This window comes from Dendronephthya gigantea, unplaced genomic scaffold (genome assembly GCF_004324835.1).
Source record: "Dendronephthya gigantea isolate DGI-Jeju-01 unplaced genomic scaffold, DenGig_1.0 000337F, whole genome shotgun sequence".
In the NCBI taxonomy this organism is placed as follows: Eukaryota; Metazoa; Cnidaria; class Anthozoa; order Malacalcyonacea; family Nephtheidae; genus Dendronephthya; species Dendronephthya gigantea.
In genome coordinates this window covers 83,174-101,891 of record NW_021163347.1, presented here as the reverse complement: position 1 = coordinate 101,891, position 18,718 = coordinate 83,174, and the positions used below count along the sequence as shown (strand labels likewise).

At 34.9% G+C, this 18,718-nt stretch overlaps 4 protein-coding genes across 4 annotated transcripts; 1 reads left to right on the top strand and 3 right to left on the bottom strand.

Moving 5' to 3' along the window:
• Positions 1 to 111: 111 nt before the first annotated feature.
• On the top strand, positions 112 to 1,488 carry LOC114542127 (1-acylglycerol-3-phosphate O-acyltransferase ABHD5-like). Its single transcript, XM_028561874.1, has one exon. It carries the CDS (start codon positions 193 to 195, stop codon positions 1,366 to 1,368), a length of 1,176 nt encoding a protein of 391 aa, XP_028417675.1. The 5' UTR covers positions 112 to 192; the 3' UTR covers positions 1,369 to 1,488.
• Positions 1,489 to 1,693: 205 nt separating this feature from the next.
• LOC114542123 (translation initiation factor eIF-2B subunit gamma-like) lies at positions 1,694 to 5,363 on the bottom strand. Its single transcript, XM_028561869.1, has 11 exons — positions 5,061 to 5,363; positions 4,752 to 4,909; positions 4,363 to 4,534; positions 3,925 to 4,033; positions 3,669 to 3,758; positions 3,453 to 3,583; positions 2,958 to 3,124; positions 2,806 to 2,880; positions 2,380 to 2,531; positions 2,001 to 2,104; positions 1,694 to 1,783 (listed from the first exon to the last, which is right to left on the bottom strand). Exons 1-11 carry the CDS (start codon positions 5,209 to 5,211, stop codon positions 1,737 to 1,739), a joined length of 1,356 nt encoding a protein of 451 aa, XP_028417670.1. The 5' UTR covers positions 5,212 to 5,363; the 3' UTR covers positions 1,694 to 1,736.
• An 834-nt stretch (positions 5,364 to 6,197) lies between these two features.
• On the bottom strand, positions 6,198 to 10,143 carry LOC114542131 (collagenase 3-like). The gene is made up of 5 exons (XM_028561878.1): positions 10,000 to 10,143; positions 7,938 to 8,460; positions 7,494 to 7,766; positions 7,176 to 7,391; positions 6,198 to 6,724 (listed from the first exon to the last, which is right to left on the bottom strand). The coding sequence occupies exons 1-5, from the start codon at positions 10,123 to 10,125 to the stop codon at positions 6,324 to 6,326; spliced, it is 1,539 nt and encodes a 512-aa protein (XP_028417679.1). The 5' UTR covers positions 10,126 to 10,143; the 3' UTR covers positions 6,198 to 6,323.
• Positions 10,144 to 13,899: 3,756 nt separating this feature from the next.
• LOC114542121 (interstitial collagenase-like) lies at positions 13,900 to 18,385 on the bottom strand. The gene is made up of 4 exons (XM_028561866.1): positions 18,216 to 18,385; positions 16,514 to 17,021; positions 15,159 to 15,437; positions 13,900 to 14,964 (listed from the first exon to the last, which is right to left on the bottom strand). Exons 1-4 carry the CDS (start codon positions 18,339 to 18,341, stop codon positions 14,267 to 14,269), a joined length of 1,611 nt encoding a protein of 536 aa, XP_028417667.1. The 5' UTR covers positions 18,342 to 18,385; the 3' UTR covers positions 13,900 to 14,266.
• Positions 18,386 to 18,718: the final 333 nt, after the last annotated feature.

Below are 18,718 nucleotides of genomic sequence, written 5' to 3'. Positions count from 1 at the left end.
AATAAAAATCCCAAACCGGAAAAGGAAAACGAAAATAGAGAACAAAGAAAGTTTAAAATTCCCTGTAGCTATTTGATACCTTATTAAATATTAGCATAGTATGATGACATATAAAGATCAAAGGTCGCTATATTGAAATTTAAAAACATAGCTTTTACATGCTATCTAATCAAGCTCTATAAAAAGTCCAAAATGCTATTTGGAATCGATAAAATGATAAGGTTCATTTTGATATTTATCATAAACTGTCTCCTCAAGTTGCTGTTTAAATTTGAAACAGTAGAAGCGAAACTGGAAAGGACAGAATTGCTATTATTGAAATCATGTAGGCGCTTTTACCAAGAGAAATTTATTACTGTTGAAGATAACGTGTTAATACGGACCGTTGTGTTCAATCCTGGGGTGCCTAATAAACCAGCACTAGTCCTGTTACATGGTCTTAACACCGGTTTGTGTTCATTCCTTTATAACGCGAAAAGATTGAGTAGAAATTGTACTGTTTATGCCATTGATCTTCCGGGATTTGCACGCAGCTCGAAGCCTTCGGTATCAGGAACAGTGGACGAAATTGAACGCAAATATGTAAGATGGTTAGAGCTATGGCGTCAAAATCTGGCCATTGAAAAATGTTTTCTACTTGGTCATGACTTTGGTGGATACATTGCGACCTTGTACACTCTCATGTATCCTTGGAGAGTCTGTCACTTAACACTGTATGAACCATGGGGATTCCCAATACTACCATTTGGTATGACTGATCGCAGTCCAAACAGGAAATCCATTGAACAATCCGAGTTCTTCCCACGGTGGCTTACTAAACTAGATGTTGTTTTTCACTGCGCACAACGTCTCAAATTTATTTACGCAATCGCGTGCTTTTACTGTCGTCAATTAAAATATTTATATCAAATGATTAGACATCCTTGTACGTTTGTACAAAATTTGTTTAAAAAACAAGAAGCATGGTCTCAATATAAAAAGTTATGTCAAGAAGTTCAAAACTCGTCTGGTAAAAACGCTTATAGCAAGTTGAGTGTGTTAAATATCTGGGCAAGAGATCCTCTGATAAAACGAATCAATTCACTAGATGAAAAGGTGCAGATAACATTCATTTTTGGTTCAAAATCATGGTTTGATCATCGCTCAGCTTATGAAGTGAAGTGTTCAAGATTAAATCAAAATTCAGTCAATGTTAACATTATTGAAGGCCAGTGTAAACGGCCCATACACGAAGAATGCCGCAGAGATTTTGAAAATATAATTTTGCAAACGTTATCGTCGTACGAGGACGAACAAGACGAAGGTTGGATAGAAGATGAATGGATCTCGTATGATCACTCGGACGATGAAACTAATAATGTCATCTAAACTACTAAATAAACATTCAGCTGTGAATAAAGCTGCGAACTTACTTCGTTAGGTAACATGTGAATTTACGAGTGAAAAATTTTTTCTTTATGCAATATCTACTTTTGGTTGTTGCAGATATGTTTGGTTGCACCAATGGTAGTTCACCCACTGATATTTATACTGCCATGAATAAAATTTAATAAAAACCCAGCATATTGTCTTTATTAAACAGCGAAAAAACGATTCCGTGTGGGTTGTGCATTTAGCAAAAGTAGATAAACCCTTTCATTTCCCGAACAATTCAACATACAAAATTTTATCAACGAGAGACAACATGTTTCCTCTTTATAAGAAAGCAAAGAACTTTACAGTTGATATATAACCTTCTAAATATTCATATGTCCTTTACCAAATGCTTCCCCTTTCACGTCAGCTGCAAAGTAAAGATGTAGAAATGTGAAGGCAAAACAACTCATATGCGATAGCGTATCATCATATCCTTCTTGTGCGAGGTTTTAGATTTATATAAGCAATAGTTGTCAGCTTCGACATAGAAATAGACTGGATTGACATGCACCTTGTTTACATGAGTTTGAGCAATGATCCAAGTTTAAGAAAATGACCTCTAAAAAAGGCAATACTGTACTTACAACCCTCAGGTAAAGTTTGTGATTCTCCGACTTGGCAATCTTTCAATGTACTATTTTCATTAATAAGAACATTATTACATATCACGCTACCAGTTATGTTACAACTAAAAGAAAAAAAAACAATTTCGAATTAGTTTTTGAGTCATGCCGGTTTAATATAACACTGCTACAGTGAGGGGAAATATTTGTATAATTATTTTTCAATATATCTGCTGACGTAGTATGGCAATTATAATAAACCTTACGGTTGCTTATTTACTTTTACCCAACGACCCCGTTTTTATAATATCACTCATATCACAATAAATTTGATAATAAATAAATAAAAACAACTCCGTTCTATTCGGAGAAAAATCTTGATCCTTCTTATGTAACTTACCTGTCTTTTATCGTGACATGATTCATTATAACAGAATTTGTTATTTTTACTTTATCACCAATTGTTACATGTTTGCCAATAATTGATTTTTTAATTGATACTTGACTCTCCGAAATGTTGCAACCCTCACCAACCATGCTGTCAGAACCAACCTGGTGGGTTCATCATTACAACGATGTTATGAAAAGAGAAAATTAGTTAATTTTAAGCCTTTTTGGTTGCTGCCAAAAGAACAGTTTTTTACGTAGTGAAATAACATCGATAAGGGCGAAACTAAATGCGATAATTGGGGAGGGGGTGAATATTCATATATTCGTTCTGCGTTCTACGTAAATGCGTTTACAAAAGAAATCCGTCGGGCAGAAACCCCCCCCCCCGCGGCCCGGCCCAATCATCGCTCTAGTTTCGGTCGTGACCATCGAGTACCTGAGATTTCTTAACGTTCGCTAATGGATGAACAAGTTCTTTCTTGGCGGATAATGTTGGTAAAAGTTTTGGTATCTATACAACAAAATTGATCTATTCATCAAAAGAGGGAGGAGATAGCGATGTTCTATTTGATTTTGAAATGTACTTACTAATCTATTCGATTCCATATACGTGGGAACTGTGTTGATTCGTAAACAATGACCATCATCCATTATATAACAATGACATCTCATCTTTTCTGTACATATACGATCTGACGTTGATAAACTTTGTGTCCATTCATCCAGTTCATTTCTCTCAATATAATTAAAAATGTCTAAAAAAGAACAAACCAGCATCAAGGTCTTACTTGGGATAAGAGTACCAACCAGACACCAGTGGAGCATTTAAAGTTAGTCAGAATAAATTGCACAGCCTAATTTCCAATTCAAAATACCTTAATAACAATGCTATTGGTTATTTATTTGTAAAGAATATATTGACATAAAAATCTACCAATATGATTGCAAAAGAGAGCTGTGGTAATTCACTCTGACTTGTGCTTCAAACCTTCCAGTTTTCCTTTGCCTCTATCTATCTACATATAAATATGGCCTACACTCAAGCATATTGTCTCATCAAGTAAAAAAAATAAAATTTCATACCGTTCTTTGTATCTTCCTCCATTACCTCCTTGGATGAAGCTAAATCTTGTGGTTCAACACATTTTTTATTTTTTCTATATTGTTTCTTTATTAAATATGGAATAAGTTCTCCTTTTATTGAATTAATTGATCTAAAAATAGACAACATTATACAATTTAATTTCACCATATTATCATGACAACGACAGTCATAATGACCCACATAATAACACTTACTTGTTTGAGATAAGAAAATCAACAACCCATTTCTTTATGATATAGAGATGACCATCCAAGAGGTCACTCTTGATATTTACATATGGAAATCTACAACAAAGTGACCAAAATTATTTATGTGAATAAACTATGTTTGAAATGCTGCAACATCTTGCCATGTCTTCTTATCGCAGTACCTTACTGGTCATTGATTAATACTGTTATTAATTATCCCAAGACAGCTCAATAGCTGGAGATGTAAGAATAACTAAAGTACCTTTTTAATAATGATTTGTGTAAAGTTAATATTTCATCCAGGTCATCTTCTGCATCAAAGATTAACAATCTGTTCTGTTGCCCATCCAAACCGATAATATCTCGTTGGGCTACAAATGTTGTTAATAATTTGACAATTTTATGTTTTATATGAATGATATTAGGTTTCCAAAGTGAAGTATTCCTGATATGATTGTTGAAACATCTCTAAATACTGTTTTTCTTTACACTCTGTCAGTGAAAATGTTTTATTGCCCAATTTAGAATACTGGTTTAAATATTTGCCTTATGCCAGGCCATTTAGACAAATAAAGCTATGAATGACATAAAGAATGACTACAGTGGTTTTAAAGGGTAATGCAATTTCATGGCATTTATGGAAGTCAAAGTTAAAGGCTCTGGTAGATAGTTTTTACATGAAATGGGTGTTCCTACTCACTTAATAGATTTTTCTTTGTTTTCTTTTTTGTATTTTCTTCTTTCTCCTCTTCATTGCTTTCATTTGAAGACAATAGTACAGTGATAGTTGCATCATATGTCCTATGAATATCTGCTAGTTGATGTAGCTTTACTTCTGCGATAATATCACAGCTCACAACAAGAATATCTCTCTAAATAATGCCAGGAATAAATGCTCTTTGAATCGTCTTTTGACTTTGTAGGATAGTACAAGTGTGTAGAGAATATACTTTTTGCAAGGAAATTACTAAAAATGTTAAGATGGTAAATTTATATCACTTACTGATGTCCAGCCACTAGTTACATCTGATGCAGACAAAGTATAATATATATTCTTTAGCTATTTGTCATATAAGTACATCATTTCACCTCTATTTTTTCCTTGATATGTCTTAGTGAGTCAGCAGTGCCCATAGCGCTATTATCAGGAATTGGTACTATTTCAATTTTCATCTTTGCATCAAAACATTTTTCAATAGAGTTGCTGATTAAATCTCTCTCTGATTCCAACACAACAACTATGACTTCTGTAAGAAAATTGGCCTCATTTTATGCTTATAATAGAAACCAATTACATTTCTAACTTTTTTGGTGAATAATTATATCATTTATATTGAAATCTTAATAGTAAAAAACACGTGGACAAACATATGAACCATTTACATCAAATCTTGGTACCTTCAAATCCCGACGTTTGTAAAAGATTAAGTGGATACCAGATGAGTGGTAAATTACCAACAGGAAGAATGGATTTGGGAATGTTTTCAGTAAGTGGGTACATTCTCGAACCACGACCAGCTGCCATTACAATTGCTTGAAATTCACACATTTTATATACTGCTTGTACACCGACGTCGTCTACTACAGTCCTTTTCGTATGTACTGTTATAAATATGTGTATTGTTTCCCCTGTTAACTAATGTACAACATTTTATTAACCGATAAAAAAGCTGATGAAATCACCGTCACTAATCAAGTACCACCGCCATATTTGATTGTGAGAAATACTTCATGTAATAACTAATTACTAGAGTGACTTGAACCAACATTGGATCCTGGGAGTGTTCCGTGTTCATGATTATATCCTTAGTTGCATTCATTTGAATCATTTCCATAGCTCAGTTATTTCTAAGTTATTTGGACGTTACAGAGTTTAGGGGTTATACCCACGGCAGTCTCTTTGATGGTATATTTTGGTATACAACAATTTTAGAATGTTGTTCATGAATTATCATTTATCACAGCACACATTTAGACATAATACAATTCCATTTGTAAGCTGGAATTCTAAAATACAGAATGCAATACAGAAATGCACAATGTGATTAGATTATTGGGTTGAAACGTCATAAACAGCAATTTCTGTGGTGCTCAACAAAAACCTCTTTTCAGAACACATTTTATTTAGCAAATTTTCTTTGATATGAATTTGTAATCGCAAGCATTAGCTGCAAGCAATTTCTCACATTTCTATTATCACAAGAAATAGAAAGAAATGCCTCTATAAACCGCGCTAAGGCCGTCACGAACGTCTAAACCATCTCCAGCATTTAGTATAACTTGACGTATTTTTTTATTTGATGTGTTTTGACGCTCTTGAAAAAAAGAAGATAATAACGAGTCATGAAAACAAGCACATTAAAATAAATATTAATTAAATAAATCAACTATAATTCAAATTCATGCAAACGAAATGTTTGCATACGTCATCAATAAAAATATTACAATTATTTTCACGCAGACAAAACCATTGTTCACGCAAGTCAGTCACAATATTCTATACAAAATTATTTTAAAATTAGGGCTTTCTAGGAATATAAGATTACAATGCAAGTTATTTTGAAGTTTATGAGGTGGACAAAGACACCCCAACCCCCTCCTGGTCACCACGGCCCCAACAGAGAAGGCTGAATGTCTTCGTACGAAAAATTAGAGTTGATTTCAGTATTTCTCTGAACAAACGCCTTTCCATTTTTTATGGATTTGACCTCCTGGGTAAGCTTTGTACGGTTCTTGCTTATATTTCCTATTGTCAACCACCCAATACTCGGTGCCTTTAAAGAAATATGTTTCCTTGGACCAAGATGAATAATATGCCGCGTCAATATTGTCGGGAACACCTTGCCATACATCCGTGATTTTTTTAGGATACCCTTGGAAAACGTTCAAATTCCAATCATTCATTTTCCAACAGGAATCTCCTTTGAAGAACCAAGTTATTTTGTCGTCTGTGTAGCACAGGCTTGCGTTTGGGCTGTTAGGTATTTTAGGCCAATCATAGGAAATAGCACTGTCATATTTCAAGTTTTTTGCAAACCTGTCATATCCATATGAGCGAGAACCTAAACATAACGAATGCAAATAACACTCCAATGTTTTTATATTTTAAGGAATAGAAGGCCTTTACCTTTTGATCAATAACATTGCTTTGATCAAAACCGATCAAGCTATGTTAACCTAAGTATGTATACCTTGCGTGATCAACCTGAAGTATTTACTCAAACAGGCTTTCTGCATTGCTCCACCGTTTATTAAAAAGATTAGTTCAGTATCGTTGCCAAGGGAGGATAGAGATGGGGGCCCGGACTCCCCTCATTTCTTTCAGATTATTTTTTATCATACAGTAATTATACGCTCGATGATAAAGTTTGATGGTGCACGCGCAATTTTAGGCTGCCTATAATCCTGATTGTCAACAACTAATTTTTAATGAAAAAATATCTCGCCAAAAAACACATTGAAGTTATATATACATTCCGATTGTACAAAAATAAAGTAATTTACCTTACTTACCTTTAAGAACGTAAAGAAAATGGTCAGACCATACAAGTGCAGCGTCAACATCATTTGGCATTGTGGAAATGAATTCATCTTTAATCTTTTTAGGATATCCTGTATCATAGCTATTTTGCATATCAAATTCGTCTATTTTCCAAATCAGATCTTTGCGTAAGAAATAAACGTCACCCCAAAGATATATAGCCGCATCAAGCTTCGTCTTACACGGACCTATTGTTATATAGAATATACTTACTACCAGTCGGATCCGTAGGTATATAGAATACATGATGAAAATAGTATTGCTTTATGCTAGTGTTGGTGTCGACTCACCGTAGAGTGCATTTATCCCATCTCTGTCATCCCAATGAAGTCCAGGTTTCTTTTTATAAGTACCGTACATTATACTGGGTGGAATACTGGAATGAGCCAAACCAATGCTATGTCCAATCTCATGAAGAGCGACAGAAAATAAATCATAATCTTTATCCCATTTTTCACTTGCATCAAAATGGATATCACCAGCTATGTTATGGTTAACTGGAGGATATGCATGGGCTAACACACCTCCTGGGCCATCGAAATTGAACTTGTCACCATGAACAGCTGCGTTAAAAAAATTAGTGTGTTGAAGACACTGTGTTGATGACCACGTTGATTCGCAGCGCGGAATTAGTGGATCACATGAAAAGAAATCGGAACTTAATATCGCCCTCTTTTTACGTCACATAATTTATAATCTACTCGTGATAGTAGAGATTTTTAATCAGCACTTACCAGGTGCAAACTCAATCCTTATATCAGGAACTTTGCTAGATGTTTTAGTGAATAGTAAAGGTGTTGAATACTCCCATAATTTAAATGCTTTTTCCAAAGTTTCATCTTGTATTTTATTTGTTAAATGTTTGTAATAGATCAAGATATTCCACGTTATTTTTTTTTTGTTCCACTTAAATTCTTTCATTTGACCGTTTGGGAGTTTATGTTTTATAGAATATCGTTTTCTGCGATGAACGTGAATTGTCATTCGAAACGCGTTGTTGGCGCCTTTGTCGGAAAATCCACATCTTGGAGACTCCATCACTTTCATTGTTTCTTCATTTAATTCACCTGAAATTTTTAAGCCAAACGAAATTTGGAAACTTTTAATTCCATTTGTGATCTCGTCATCAGTATAAGGATGGAAAACATCAAGTTTTGGTTTTGTCTCGTCTGCCATAAACTGTTTGTTTCTTTGAGAATGGATAAGACTTCTCGCGTCAGGTTTATCATCTAGATGACCGTATCGCCCAAGGTATTGCTACAGAAAAAGTTCAGGGATATAGTCACGCTGTTTATACCTCACAGTACGTTCGTGGCACAATTTTAGTGATCTAGAATATCATGAATTAGATATCATCGTAAATCACACTAGCCGTGGCATTAGCATGGAATAATGAACCCCTCTGGGTCACTTAAGTCGGAAACTTTTTATGTGAATGTAGCGTGCATGTTGCTCTCGTGTTCCGCCATCAAAGGCGTCGAGTGAATGGGCCCTGGGGCAATTTTTTAAAATTTTGGTCCGGAACTTATTGGTATTTTAAGTTCCACTGTAGCTGTGCGACATATGCAGGCCACTTTGCAGGCCACTGGATAGAAACTAAACGAAGACCATCGCAGAGGCTAAGAATTGAGTTAATAACGCAAAATATAATTGCGCAGTTTCTCTATGAGTTAGGAATTAGCTCTTACTTTAATTTTAAATTTTTCTTCAGTATATGTGCCCTGAACAAAGTACATGTGCCCGTAGGCTCCCATTAGCCCCCGGCCCCGGGGTAGTCACCCCGCTTCCCCACCCTATCGACGCTACTGTCTTGGATGACTGCTCCGCCTTCTAGCGAGTTTATTGCATAATTTTTGCATAAAGAAACGAGCACCGCTGAGTAGCCCGCTTCTGGTCCTCTCAATATTCTATAGGATTAGTATCCATTAGTATATCGCACACGACGTCTTGCATGGAGTTCAAATCACTTACCATAGTAAAGTAAGAAAAAATATGATGAACATTTTAAGTGATTTCGGTCTTTTATTTCAGTTTAATATATAACTTATCGCCTCTTCGTTGAGGAGATAACACATTTCAAAAAATACATCTAGAATGTTTGATTTCGCGCGTTAAGCAATGTAAGTGACGTGACGTATTATGGATTGTGCCAGGCGAGGTAGAGACATTATATTTGCGTAATAATATTTGTTCAATATATTTTGACGCCGCTTTCTTTAGACGTACAGTTTTCATCATAAATCATGCAAGACCACCCAGATAAGGTATTGCTTTCATTGCTGGCACAAAACTGGCAGAAAACAAGTGAATTCAATATTATGAGAGTCCGATATCTCTCTTATTGTTTCATGAAATAAAAGCAATCCTTGTTATTGTATACTAAAATAAAAACATTCAGAGTGAGATCACGCCCTGGTGAGATTTAGAAATATCCCACGAACAGCCAACAGACTAGGATGATATCAGTAATGAGAGAACTGGCCCACAGGGTTATTGGGGGATTTTGCGCTTGCTACTCTAATTCATATGTTCTCTGGCGTACACACTTTGAAGGATTTAATGACGGAGATAAAATAACTATTCATGTAAAAACAGGAAATATTGCATAACGATACGCATGCACGTCGTAATGAATTTTATGAATGTTTTGGTAACGCAGTTTGCGACAGTGAAAGCAATGTTTTTTGTTTTCTTTATATATTTTTAATCCAATAGTAGTATCTAATTTAAGAGCAAAAACATTTTACTCCCTTTCTGAGTGCCTATAGCAATTAATGTGCAGACATCAGGACTTACCACAACCTTGAGATGGTTCTTGTTATGTTTAGCGACATTGTCACGTGTCAAAGAGTGTATTGGTGAAGCAGTTACCAATGGTAACATTGTCAGAAAAATTGCCAGATACATTTGTATCCTTGTCATTTTGAAGTTCTTCTTACCGTCAGGTATCGTCTTGTGAATGTCGGTTGTGATGCGTGTTCGTCGTATTTAATAAATATTGTATACAGAGGTCACGCGAATACTTCCTGAATCAGTTAAATTAATTGGAACTGAATTTTAATCGTTTAAAAACCATTGATTGAAATGAAAGCTGTTCTCAGTTTTCTTTATTTTCAATTTTCATTTAGCACATAATGTTACAAAAAAATTTCCTCCTCATTGATATTAATACCGATGTCAAAAATTTTATCTTATTTTGATATCCTCGATCTGTGAGCTATGAATTGTGGCATTTGAAGCTCCCAAAAACGTTCGGTATGTATTCAAAGAACGCGTGGAATGTATATTGGCAGAGTTCCCCCAGCCCGTCAACGTGGTTTACAAATCTGCTACATTCTACATCTTTCCTCTTGCAGATTATATATTATATATCGGTTTTTCTTGCTTTCAAAGGATTAGAACAATTTTTTTTTGTTACGTTTTTTGACTGTTTAACTACATTTCTATTTTTAATGATAACCAGTAACTAGTTTTAGTTCACTTTTACCACACGTAAGAAATGTTAAACAAGTAATAGTATCTTAGGAATACTCTCTCTGATAGTATTTTAGGAATACTCTTAAATGTTTCATCATTTGTTAATCTAAAAGCAAATGTTCATTGATCACAACAAACGTTCGTCTTTAAATTTCTGTAAAAATTTAATTTCTTTTCCTGCTTAGCGCATTTGAGAACTGATTTCCATTGAGAAACAGTGTTGTTCAAAACACTAGAATTACCCAAATCAGGAAATATAACTCAGTAGAGAATTACGCACGAAAGAGTTCAGTGAGATTATACCTTTTATGTATTCTATTCCAGTTGCTACGAAGGCAGGAAAGTCGTTGGAATTATCATCATGGGGGTTGCACCATTTAAAGTTATACTGTGAAGATCCACTGAGAAAGATTTATATGATTACCTAAAAAATACTGTATATTATATTCTTTTTAGAATTTAATTTTTAAACGTTAGACCTAGAATTTAAAATGATTGGCCCTATTTCGTCATAAAATCGTATTGACCTTGTTAGGATCTTATACGACTTGCATTTTTTTAATATTTTGTAATACTTTCTTCCTTTAAATATACAACAAACCTGGCGATTGACTTTTGTGATTGTTGATTTAGTCTACTATCTATTACTGAGATATAATTGTGAAAACTACGCACATAATTGTTAATTAGAGTGTCGATTTTCATGTTTTGAACGTTCATTCAAGAGCACGTTTTCATTAAGAGGGCGCTCAAGGCCACAGTAGCGCGCGAATACAAACGCAATCTCCCATTCTTTATATTTTCCGGTTTCTTCAACCGACCAATTGCACTTTTTCTGCCAATGGCCTTGTTTTAGGTGAACTCACTTTAGCGTGTTATTAATGGCAGATATAAATTATCAGTATTCCTATCTGCTTGCCAGACAAGTTTGTTCCTTGCTATACCTTTGACCAGCACCAAAAGTGGAAAGCTAATAAATGGCAAAACCTTTTTTGCGTAATTGTTAAGTGGTCTGAATGGTTAAATATTGAAGCCATTCTCCTGTATTTACGCTTAAATCAACCCGACAGAGAGCTTGGAAATTGTAACCAAGTGTCTCATCACTGATCAGGAACGCCAGAATTATGTGTTTTTGAAGATCGTCAGCTGCATTTCTAACGTTGTCTTATTACTCTTATAATGCTGAATACTAACGACATGCACTGCATTCCTGGCTTTATATTGAAAGAAATCTTTTCCTTTTTTCCTACCTCTGCTAGTAAAGGGCAAGAAAGGCAACTACGATTGCTGTTCTCCATTGCTCCGTGTGCTGACCTTAAGTTTTGATTTATTAGTTTGTAAATGAATGTGTAAGGCCAAAGACAAAGCCAAGGGCAAGGCCAAGTTTTTATTAATTAAGCCAAGGTCACAGCCGTAGTAGACGCATATATCCATTAATTTAATGGTACCTACCACCCAGCTAGCCAGAGAGATAGAATTCCTGCAGAGTGGTGACTAGCGAAGTTCAAACCAACAAAGTGTCCTCGACCTCAAGCAAGCATGCTACAGTCTACAGATTTCGGTTACTGACCCCAACCTATGTATATTGTATTAGGTTCTTAAACTAAGTCAGATAACTGAGCTTATTAGATTTACCCAAATTCCAGTATTGGGATCATATGTGGTATATATTATCAGGACATTGCCATTAGCGTTTTTTGGCAAGTGCGTATAGGAAATAACTTTGATAATTTGATTTGTTAACTTACCGGACGTAATTCTAATTGCATCGTCGGCAAAGTTAATGATCTAATTACCTAATTGCATTAAACCATAGAAATTAGACTATCAATCCTATAAACTCTTCAACGATATCGCCCGACATTCACGCTTCAAAGCAGGCAAAAGCCAAAGGGATTTACGAATATAAAGAAGTTCTCTCAGCAAGTACAGAGTGTTTTGGAGACTCATTTATTAACTTTCATGATAGGAAACATTATCAAGAAGATGTCTTTCGACATTTTTGGAATATTTAACCCATAGAGATCAGCACATTTATTGAATAACGTACCGTTTATATAATGACCCGATTATTCACACGATTGACTCGTTTTCGAGATGGTTTTAGCTTGAGAGACTAGGAAAGACATTCTTTGACAATGATCATTCGTTCAGTGTTTCTACATTGTTACATTCCCTTTCAAGCGCCTGAGTCAACTATACGAAACAAATAAGCTAAATTGCTCAATACTCAACATTAATTTTATAGAAACAATTAATATAGTTTCGAGTAACCAGTATATACCTTTCAAGATATTATATACCATTCCTGTTACTCCCATGCAGATAAAGGGAATCTCGGGTAATAAAAACGATTTCGCTCTGATAAACGTCTGTAAAAGGTTATTGAATTATGTATCCAAAACATCGGGGTTAAGTTAACTGTGGTAAAAGATACAGGATTGTGACTAACTAAATCACTTTACTTATATATGACCGGGGGGCTCTGGTCATGCATGGATAAAAAAATATGAAAATACAGTATGTGTAAAAGATATGCCGGAAAACTTCCACCATTTGATAAGTTACTTTCAATGGAAGTTATTTTACTACACGAATTTTTGGTCCCTAATAAAAGAGGTTGTTACGTAGTTTGGAATCAAACGATGTCGATGAAGATGAAATTATCGGCAATTTTGGCAATTTCATATACAGTCAAAACAACCTGATGTTTTTGTGATGTTGAATAAGGTAAAATAATATACGTATGCTGCTGTATTTCAGAGAAAAGGAGACAAAATTTCAATTTCGCAAAAATGGCATAGGCATCGTTTGATTCCCAAACTACGGAACAACCTCTTTTATTAGGGACCAAAAATTCGTGTAGTAAAATAACTTCCATTGAAAGTAACTTATCAAATGGTGGAAGTTTTCCGGCATATCTTTTACACATACTGTATTTTCATATTTTTTTATCCATGCATGACCATGTATTTGGAGTAGTTTTACCATGATCAGAAAATTCCAGCAGCTGCGTGGTTGGTATGCGCAATGGTGATGAGTCCGTTGTTCATGAAAATTGCCTATAAGCAATTATAAAGCATTGATTGGATGGTTTTAAAAAGGATCATCATTTTAAAACTCAAAATTCTTCGAGTATATTTCGTCTTTTTAATATAGCGCAAAGAGCATTAATTGGTTGTCTGAAGTATTTGTCGATTGTCGATTCATATATTGATTATTATTATTTTTATCTAGGAAATGCATTGTTATACATTTCATTGCAAGTGTAATAACACAAAACCTAGTTACTCTTCGTTTTAATAACACAGCACGAGATAAATTATTGTCCTGATAAATATTCGTGTTTATTGTCATGGTTACACAGCTGTCTGCAACGCCTAAAAAACTTACATGGGTAGAAACGCATCATGTATGGTCAATGTCCTGTGTAAACAGAAATCTTTTCAACACGAATAGTATCCACACAAACAACAAGGAACAAAAATATGACAATACCATTAAAATTAAATGTTTTTCATGTTTTTTGTTCTATGACGAAGGTTTGCGTGACTTGGATATGGCTAATTCGCTTTTTCACATGTCATTAATTCTTTTTATCATTATTATATTTAGCGGAACAAATTCCTTTCCACTTTTTATGAATATAACCGCGTGAGATGATGTAGGGCTTGGCTTTCGAGCGCGTTTCTGGAAAAAAGTTGTCCATATGCCCTTCAAAGTACTGGGTATCTTTAAAAAAGTAAAATTTATCTCGCACTTCATCATAATATCCATCATCAACGTCATTTGGTAGTCCATTCCAGTGTGAATTTGCTACGTTTATCGGATTTCCTTGACGTATTTCTATCTTAAAATTATCATATTCCCAAGCTAATCCATTTTGAAAAATCCACGTTCCGGATGACGGGTGTTCGGCAATAGACACAACTACAGAAACGTTCTTTGGTATCCCTGGTACTCGGCCATGTGAAGGCCAAAATTCAGAGGTCGTTTTAAGCGTAATTCTCTTTGCTATCATGTCATAAATGTAAACTTTATCATCTTTGACAAAGAGATAGTAATCCTTGTTAGACTGTTCTGCCAAATAGCGTGATGCACAATCAAGATTTGATGGTATTTTTGGTCCAGAGGCTGACGGGAATTCGTCATTAATCTTTTTAGGATAACCAACATGCACACGGTCACTTGTGCTGTCAAATTTCCATACTAAGTCTTTCCGCATGAAATAGACGTCGCCATTTTTCAGAGACATTGTAGCATCAATCCTTGTTTGGCAGTCACCTAGACAGCGTTTAAAAATTATATTAATTTTTTTAAAAAGCTGTGTATAATTTTTACCACTGTATTAAGCAGCTGAGCATGCAAATTAAAACAAATATTATAGTTAGAAAATGTTCAAAATACATCTATGCACTGCATGTAGGTTTGGAACTAAGTATTCTTTTGAGACGATGTAAAATAAACCTCATTCTTACCATAAATTTTGTTCAATCCATTTTTATCATCCTCATGCAGACTGGTTATGAGACCATTTCTTGAGTATCTGTTGTACATGATACTGTCATAGTACGAGGAATGCCCCAGGCCCAAGCTATGACCTATTTCATGGACAGCGACATTATACATGGTTGTTTCTGTCCATTTTTCCGCGGAATCCATATGAATATCCCCATCTTTTGAGCTTCCAGGAAGAAATGCATGAGCTAATTCTCCCCCAGGACCATCATTAAATGGGTTCTGATCCCCGTGAGAACCTGATAAAAACAAAATTATATTTCTTCTTATCGTCAGGTTACACTAGCTTGATTTGGATTGCATAACAACGTTAACAGTAAAAATATAACTATCCAAGAGCTATAAATTTCTGTCAATGAATATGGGCTATCGATAAATAAAACATGCCTCACTCCACTACACTCATTCTAACGCATAGAGATGAAATCAAATGAGGTCATTTAAGATAACCATTATATAGTCCATTAGAAGTCAGTAGTCATATTGTGGTTAGATTTTGCAACATAGAAAGGGAGGCGGGTTAACTATCGCTGTCTTCGGGCAAGAACCAAAGGGGACCCGATTAGTTTACTGTGTTCCGGGCGCAAATGAAAAGAAAATAAACTTACTTGCAGGAGATATAAAGAAATAAAAATTTAAATGCCGGATTTCTAAAGGCTTATTAGCACATTTCGAAATATCATTATCTTCGATAGAATAGGAAATCTCCATGTGTAAAAATATCATTTCTCCAAGGCAACCAATAACGGCTTAGCCGCTTAGGCATTAAACCCTGTGAAACTTCATTTTTTGGGGTAGACTGCTTACGATTATCCAAAGTAAGTCAATCAAAACCGTCAATCTATCAACGCCTATGATATAAGCAAGTCTGTTTATGACTAGTCTCACGTCCAGCAAACAAAAAGTAGAGTTCAATACTTAACCGCTCCCATTTTTTTTCTTGGCTTTCATTAAAAAAACGTACGATTTTCAACACGGATTAAATGACAAACGTATATCAATCCGACTTATCAGTATTCACTGAATCGTTTAAATGCTCTCGTACTCAATTTGGTAATATAAATACCAGGAATTGAGGATGAAAAAAAATCAAAATCCTGAGATTTGAGAGAGTGAGATAATTTGCAACTAAAATCCCTTTTCAGAGAAAATCGTCTTTCATGGCCATAATTTAGACGCCATGAAGATGCCAAATCCCTAATATCCCCCCAACTCGTTCTTCCTTAGACTAAAGCCATAGATCTTAAACCATATGCACGCATGATTGTCAATGAAAAGGATGAATGCAGTTAAAACAGCGGGGGGAAATACTCACCCGTGAGAAACTCGATAATAATATCAGGCCATTTGCTTCGTTTCTCAAATTTCAATGGAGATGCATATTCCCATAGCTTGAACGCTTTATCAAAAATTTCTTCTTGTTTTGTTTTTGAAATGCTTCCCCCCGACCAGGGTCTGTAGATTTGCCATGTGATGAGTTTCTTAGACCATTTAAAAATTTTATAACCATTGACGCTTTTGTGATAAATCGTGTATCTTTTGCTGCGATGGTGCACTTTCAGTTGAAACTGTTTCTCGTGGCCTTCATCAGATACGCCGCCGCATCGAGGAACATGAAGTTTTTTCGTCTCATCATTCAATTCTCCTGGGTCTTTTAAACCAAGTGAATTTTGAAAATTTTTTAATCCATTTGAAATCTCGTCATCGGTGGAAGAATATTTAGTCTTTTTGCTGATAGTTGCAGCCACGTTTGATGTTTGTTTTTGAGAAAGATTTCTCACGTCGGGTTTCGCGTGTAAAAAACCATATCGCAGCAGGTATTTCTAGAAAACATTTATCACAAATTCCTTGATTCATTCAAGTATAAATCCTTTCTTATTATTCTAACCTTTCAATTCACAGCAAGAACTATGATATATGTAGAATTTTTTTAGAAATATATAAGGACTTAGCTATATACCAAATATTGTTTTTGTGATTTTATGCTCAATACTAAATCAGTTTTGTCTGATAATAACAAAGTTATTGATTTAGACTTTGAGGCTTTTCGATGTTAATAAAAGTCATAATAATGCAATGTTTAAATTACTGTAGGGGGTAATAAAAAACTATCAACGGAAGGCTTTAATATGACTTGATAATTTCCCCTACTGATTTTTGCTGGCGCCATGCACCGCAGAGTGTGTCAAGGCATCGGAACTGAAAGCCAAAACATATATGCCAAAACAAGATGAATGCCAAAATAAGACACCATTGACAGTCTGCAACTCTGCTGGTGATCCTAGTCGTTTGCCAACCTCCTTGATATTAATCTACTTCAAAGAAACGAAACTAAGAATGGCTCTTAAACTAATCTTTAATCTTGTAGTCACTCTTAACACATGTTTTACTATAAAACATGCTGCGTGTTTGACCACCAGTAAAGGTCTGCTGGGCGCGTATTTTTAGCACCAACACTGCGTATGCATACTGTTGATGTCGTATACATACAGACATGGAGAAAGTGCATTTCGCTCTCCTCCTTAGTTAGAGTCGCTAGATTGTTTTTATTTCCTATTCTTTGCGTGCATGGGAATATCCTAATGGCATTCATCATTATTAAATTTCATATCTTCTAGTTATATTACCTTCTTTTACGTCTTTCATGGATGTATCAAATTTGTGTTCTGACAAACATGCACCCGGCGTATTGCGCATAGTTGAATCAAATGACGCGAGATATTAATATACAGCTTGCACCCACCGGATGAATTATAATATTTTCGTTAGTGCAATGGAAGAAATGTTTACATAATCTTGTAAATATGACTAGCCTCTGGCGCCTAAGATTATCTGCATATAATCCGAAAGAGTGTTTGTATTGCGACTTTAATATTGCTGCTTGATAATCCAAATGAACTTAGGAAATTATTACTACAGTCTAACGTATGAAATGATATCTATATCAATAGTGTTATTGTTCTAAAACTTATATTCTAAAATTTGTATTTTTCACCAGCAAATATTGTATTACTTACCACAACCTTGAGATGGTTCTTGTTATGTTTAGCGACATTGTCACGTGTCAAAGAGTGTATTGGTAAAGCAGTTACGATTGGTACCATTGTCAGAAAAATCGCCAGATACATTTGTATCATTGTCATTTTGAAGTTCTTCTTACCGTCAGGTATCGTCTTGTGAATGTCATGGCGTGTCACTCCAGCCCTAAAAACCTATAAACAAATTGTTTAAATGTTTGACATTTTACAAATGCGAGTGATATCAAATTAACTGGAATGCCGACACAACCGTTGATCATTTCCAGGATCAAACGTAATACTATAGCAACGTAAATATGTGTTAGCAAAGTTGAAATAGTAAAAGAAACAGTTGTCGAAAGATTATCAATCGTAGGTAATAGTTATTGGTTGGTAGAATTTCTGCTGAAACGAATTATGACCAGAATAAGGCTGTATGAAAGTTTTTGTTTAAACATGAAAGGACGTTTCGGAATTTATTATTATTAGATTATTAGATTAAA

Bases quoted from the DNA above. Each gene is read 5' to 3' on its own strand.
- LOC114542127 (XM_028561874.1), top strand. From the start codon at position 193: ATGCTATTTGGAATCGATAAAATGATAAGGTTCATTTTGATATTTATC.
- LOC114542123 (XM_028561869.1), bottom strand. From the start codon at position 5,211: ATGTGTGAATTTCAAGCAATTGTAATGGCAGCTGGTCGTGGTTCGAGA. The intron at 3,584-3,668 runs GTAAGTGTTATT...GTCTATTTTTAG, and splicing joins GATTTTCTTATCTCAAACAA to ATCAATTAATTCAATAAAAG. The intron at 2,105-2,379 runs GTAAGTTACATA...TTTTTCTTTTAG, and splicing joins CATGTCACGATAAAAGACAG to TTGTAACATAACTGGTAGCG.
- LOC114542131 (XM_028561878.1), bottom strand. From the start codon at position 10,125: ATGACAAGGATACAAATGTATCTGGCAATTTTTCTGACAATGTTACCA. The intron at 8,461-9,999 runs GTAAGTCCTGAT...CTTTTTCTGTAG, and splicing joins AGAACCATCTCAAGGTTGTG to CAATACCTTGGGCGATACGG. The intron at 6,725-7,175 runs GTAAGTAAGGTA...CGTTATGTTTAG, and splicing joins TTTTCTTTACGTTCTTAAAG to GTTCTCGCTCATATGGATAT.
- LOC114542121 (XM_028561866.1), bottom strand. From the start codon at position 18,341: ATGACAATGATACAAATGTATCTGGCGATTTTTCTGACAATGGTACCA. The intron at 17,022-18,215 runs GTAAGTAATACA...AATGTTTTCTAG, and splicing joins AGAACCATCTCAAGGTTGTG to AAATACCTGCTGCGATATGG. The intron at 15,438-16,513 runs GTGAGTATTTCC...TGTTTTTATCAG, and splicing joins TATTATCGAGTTTCTCACGG to GTTCTCACGGGGATCAGAAC.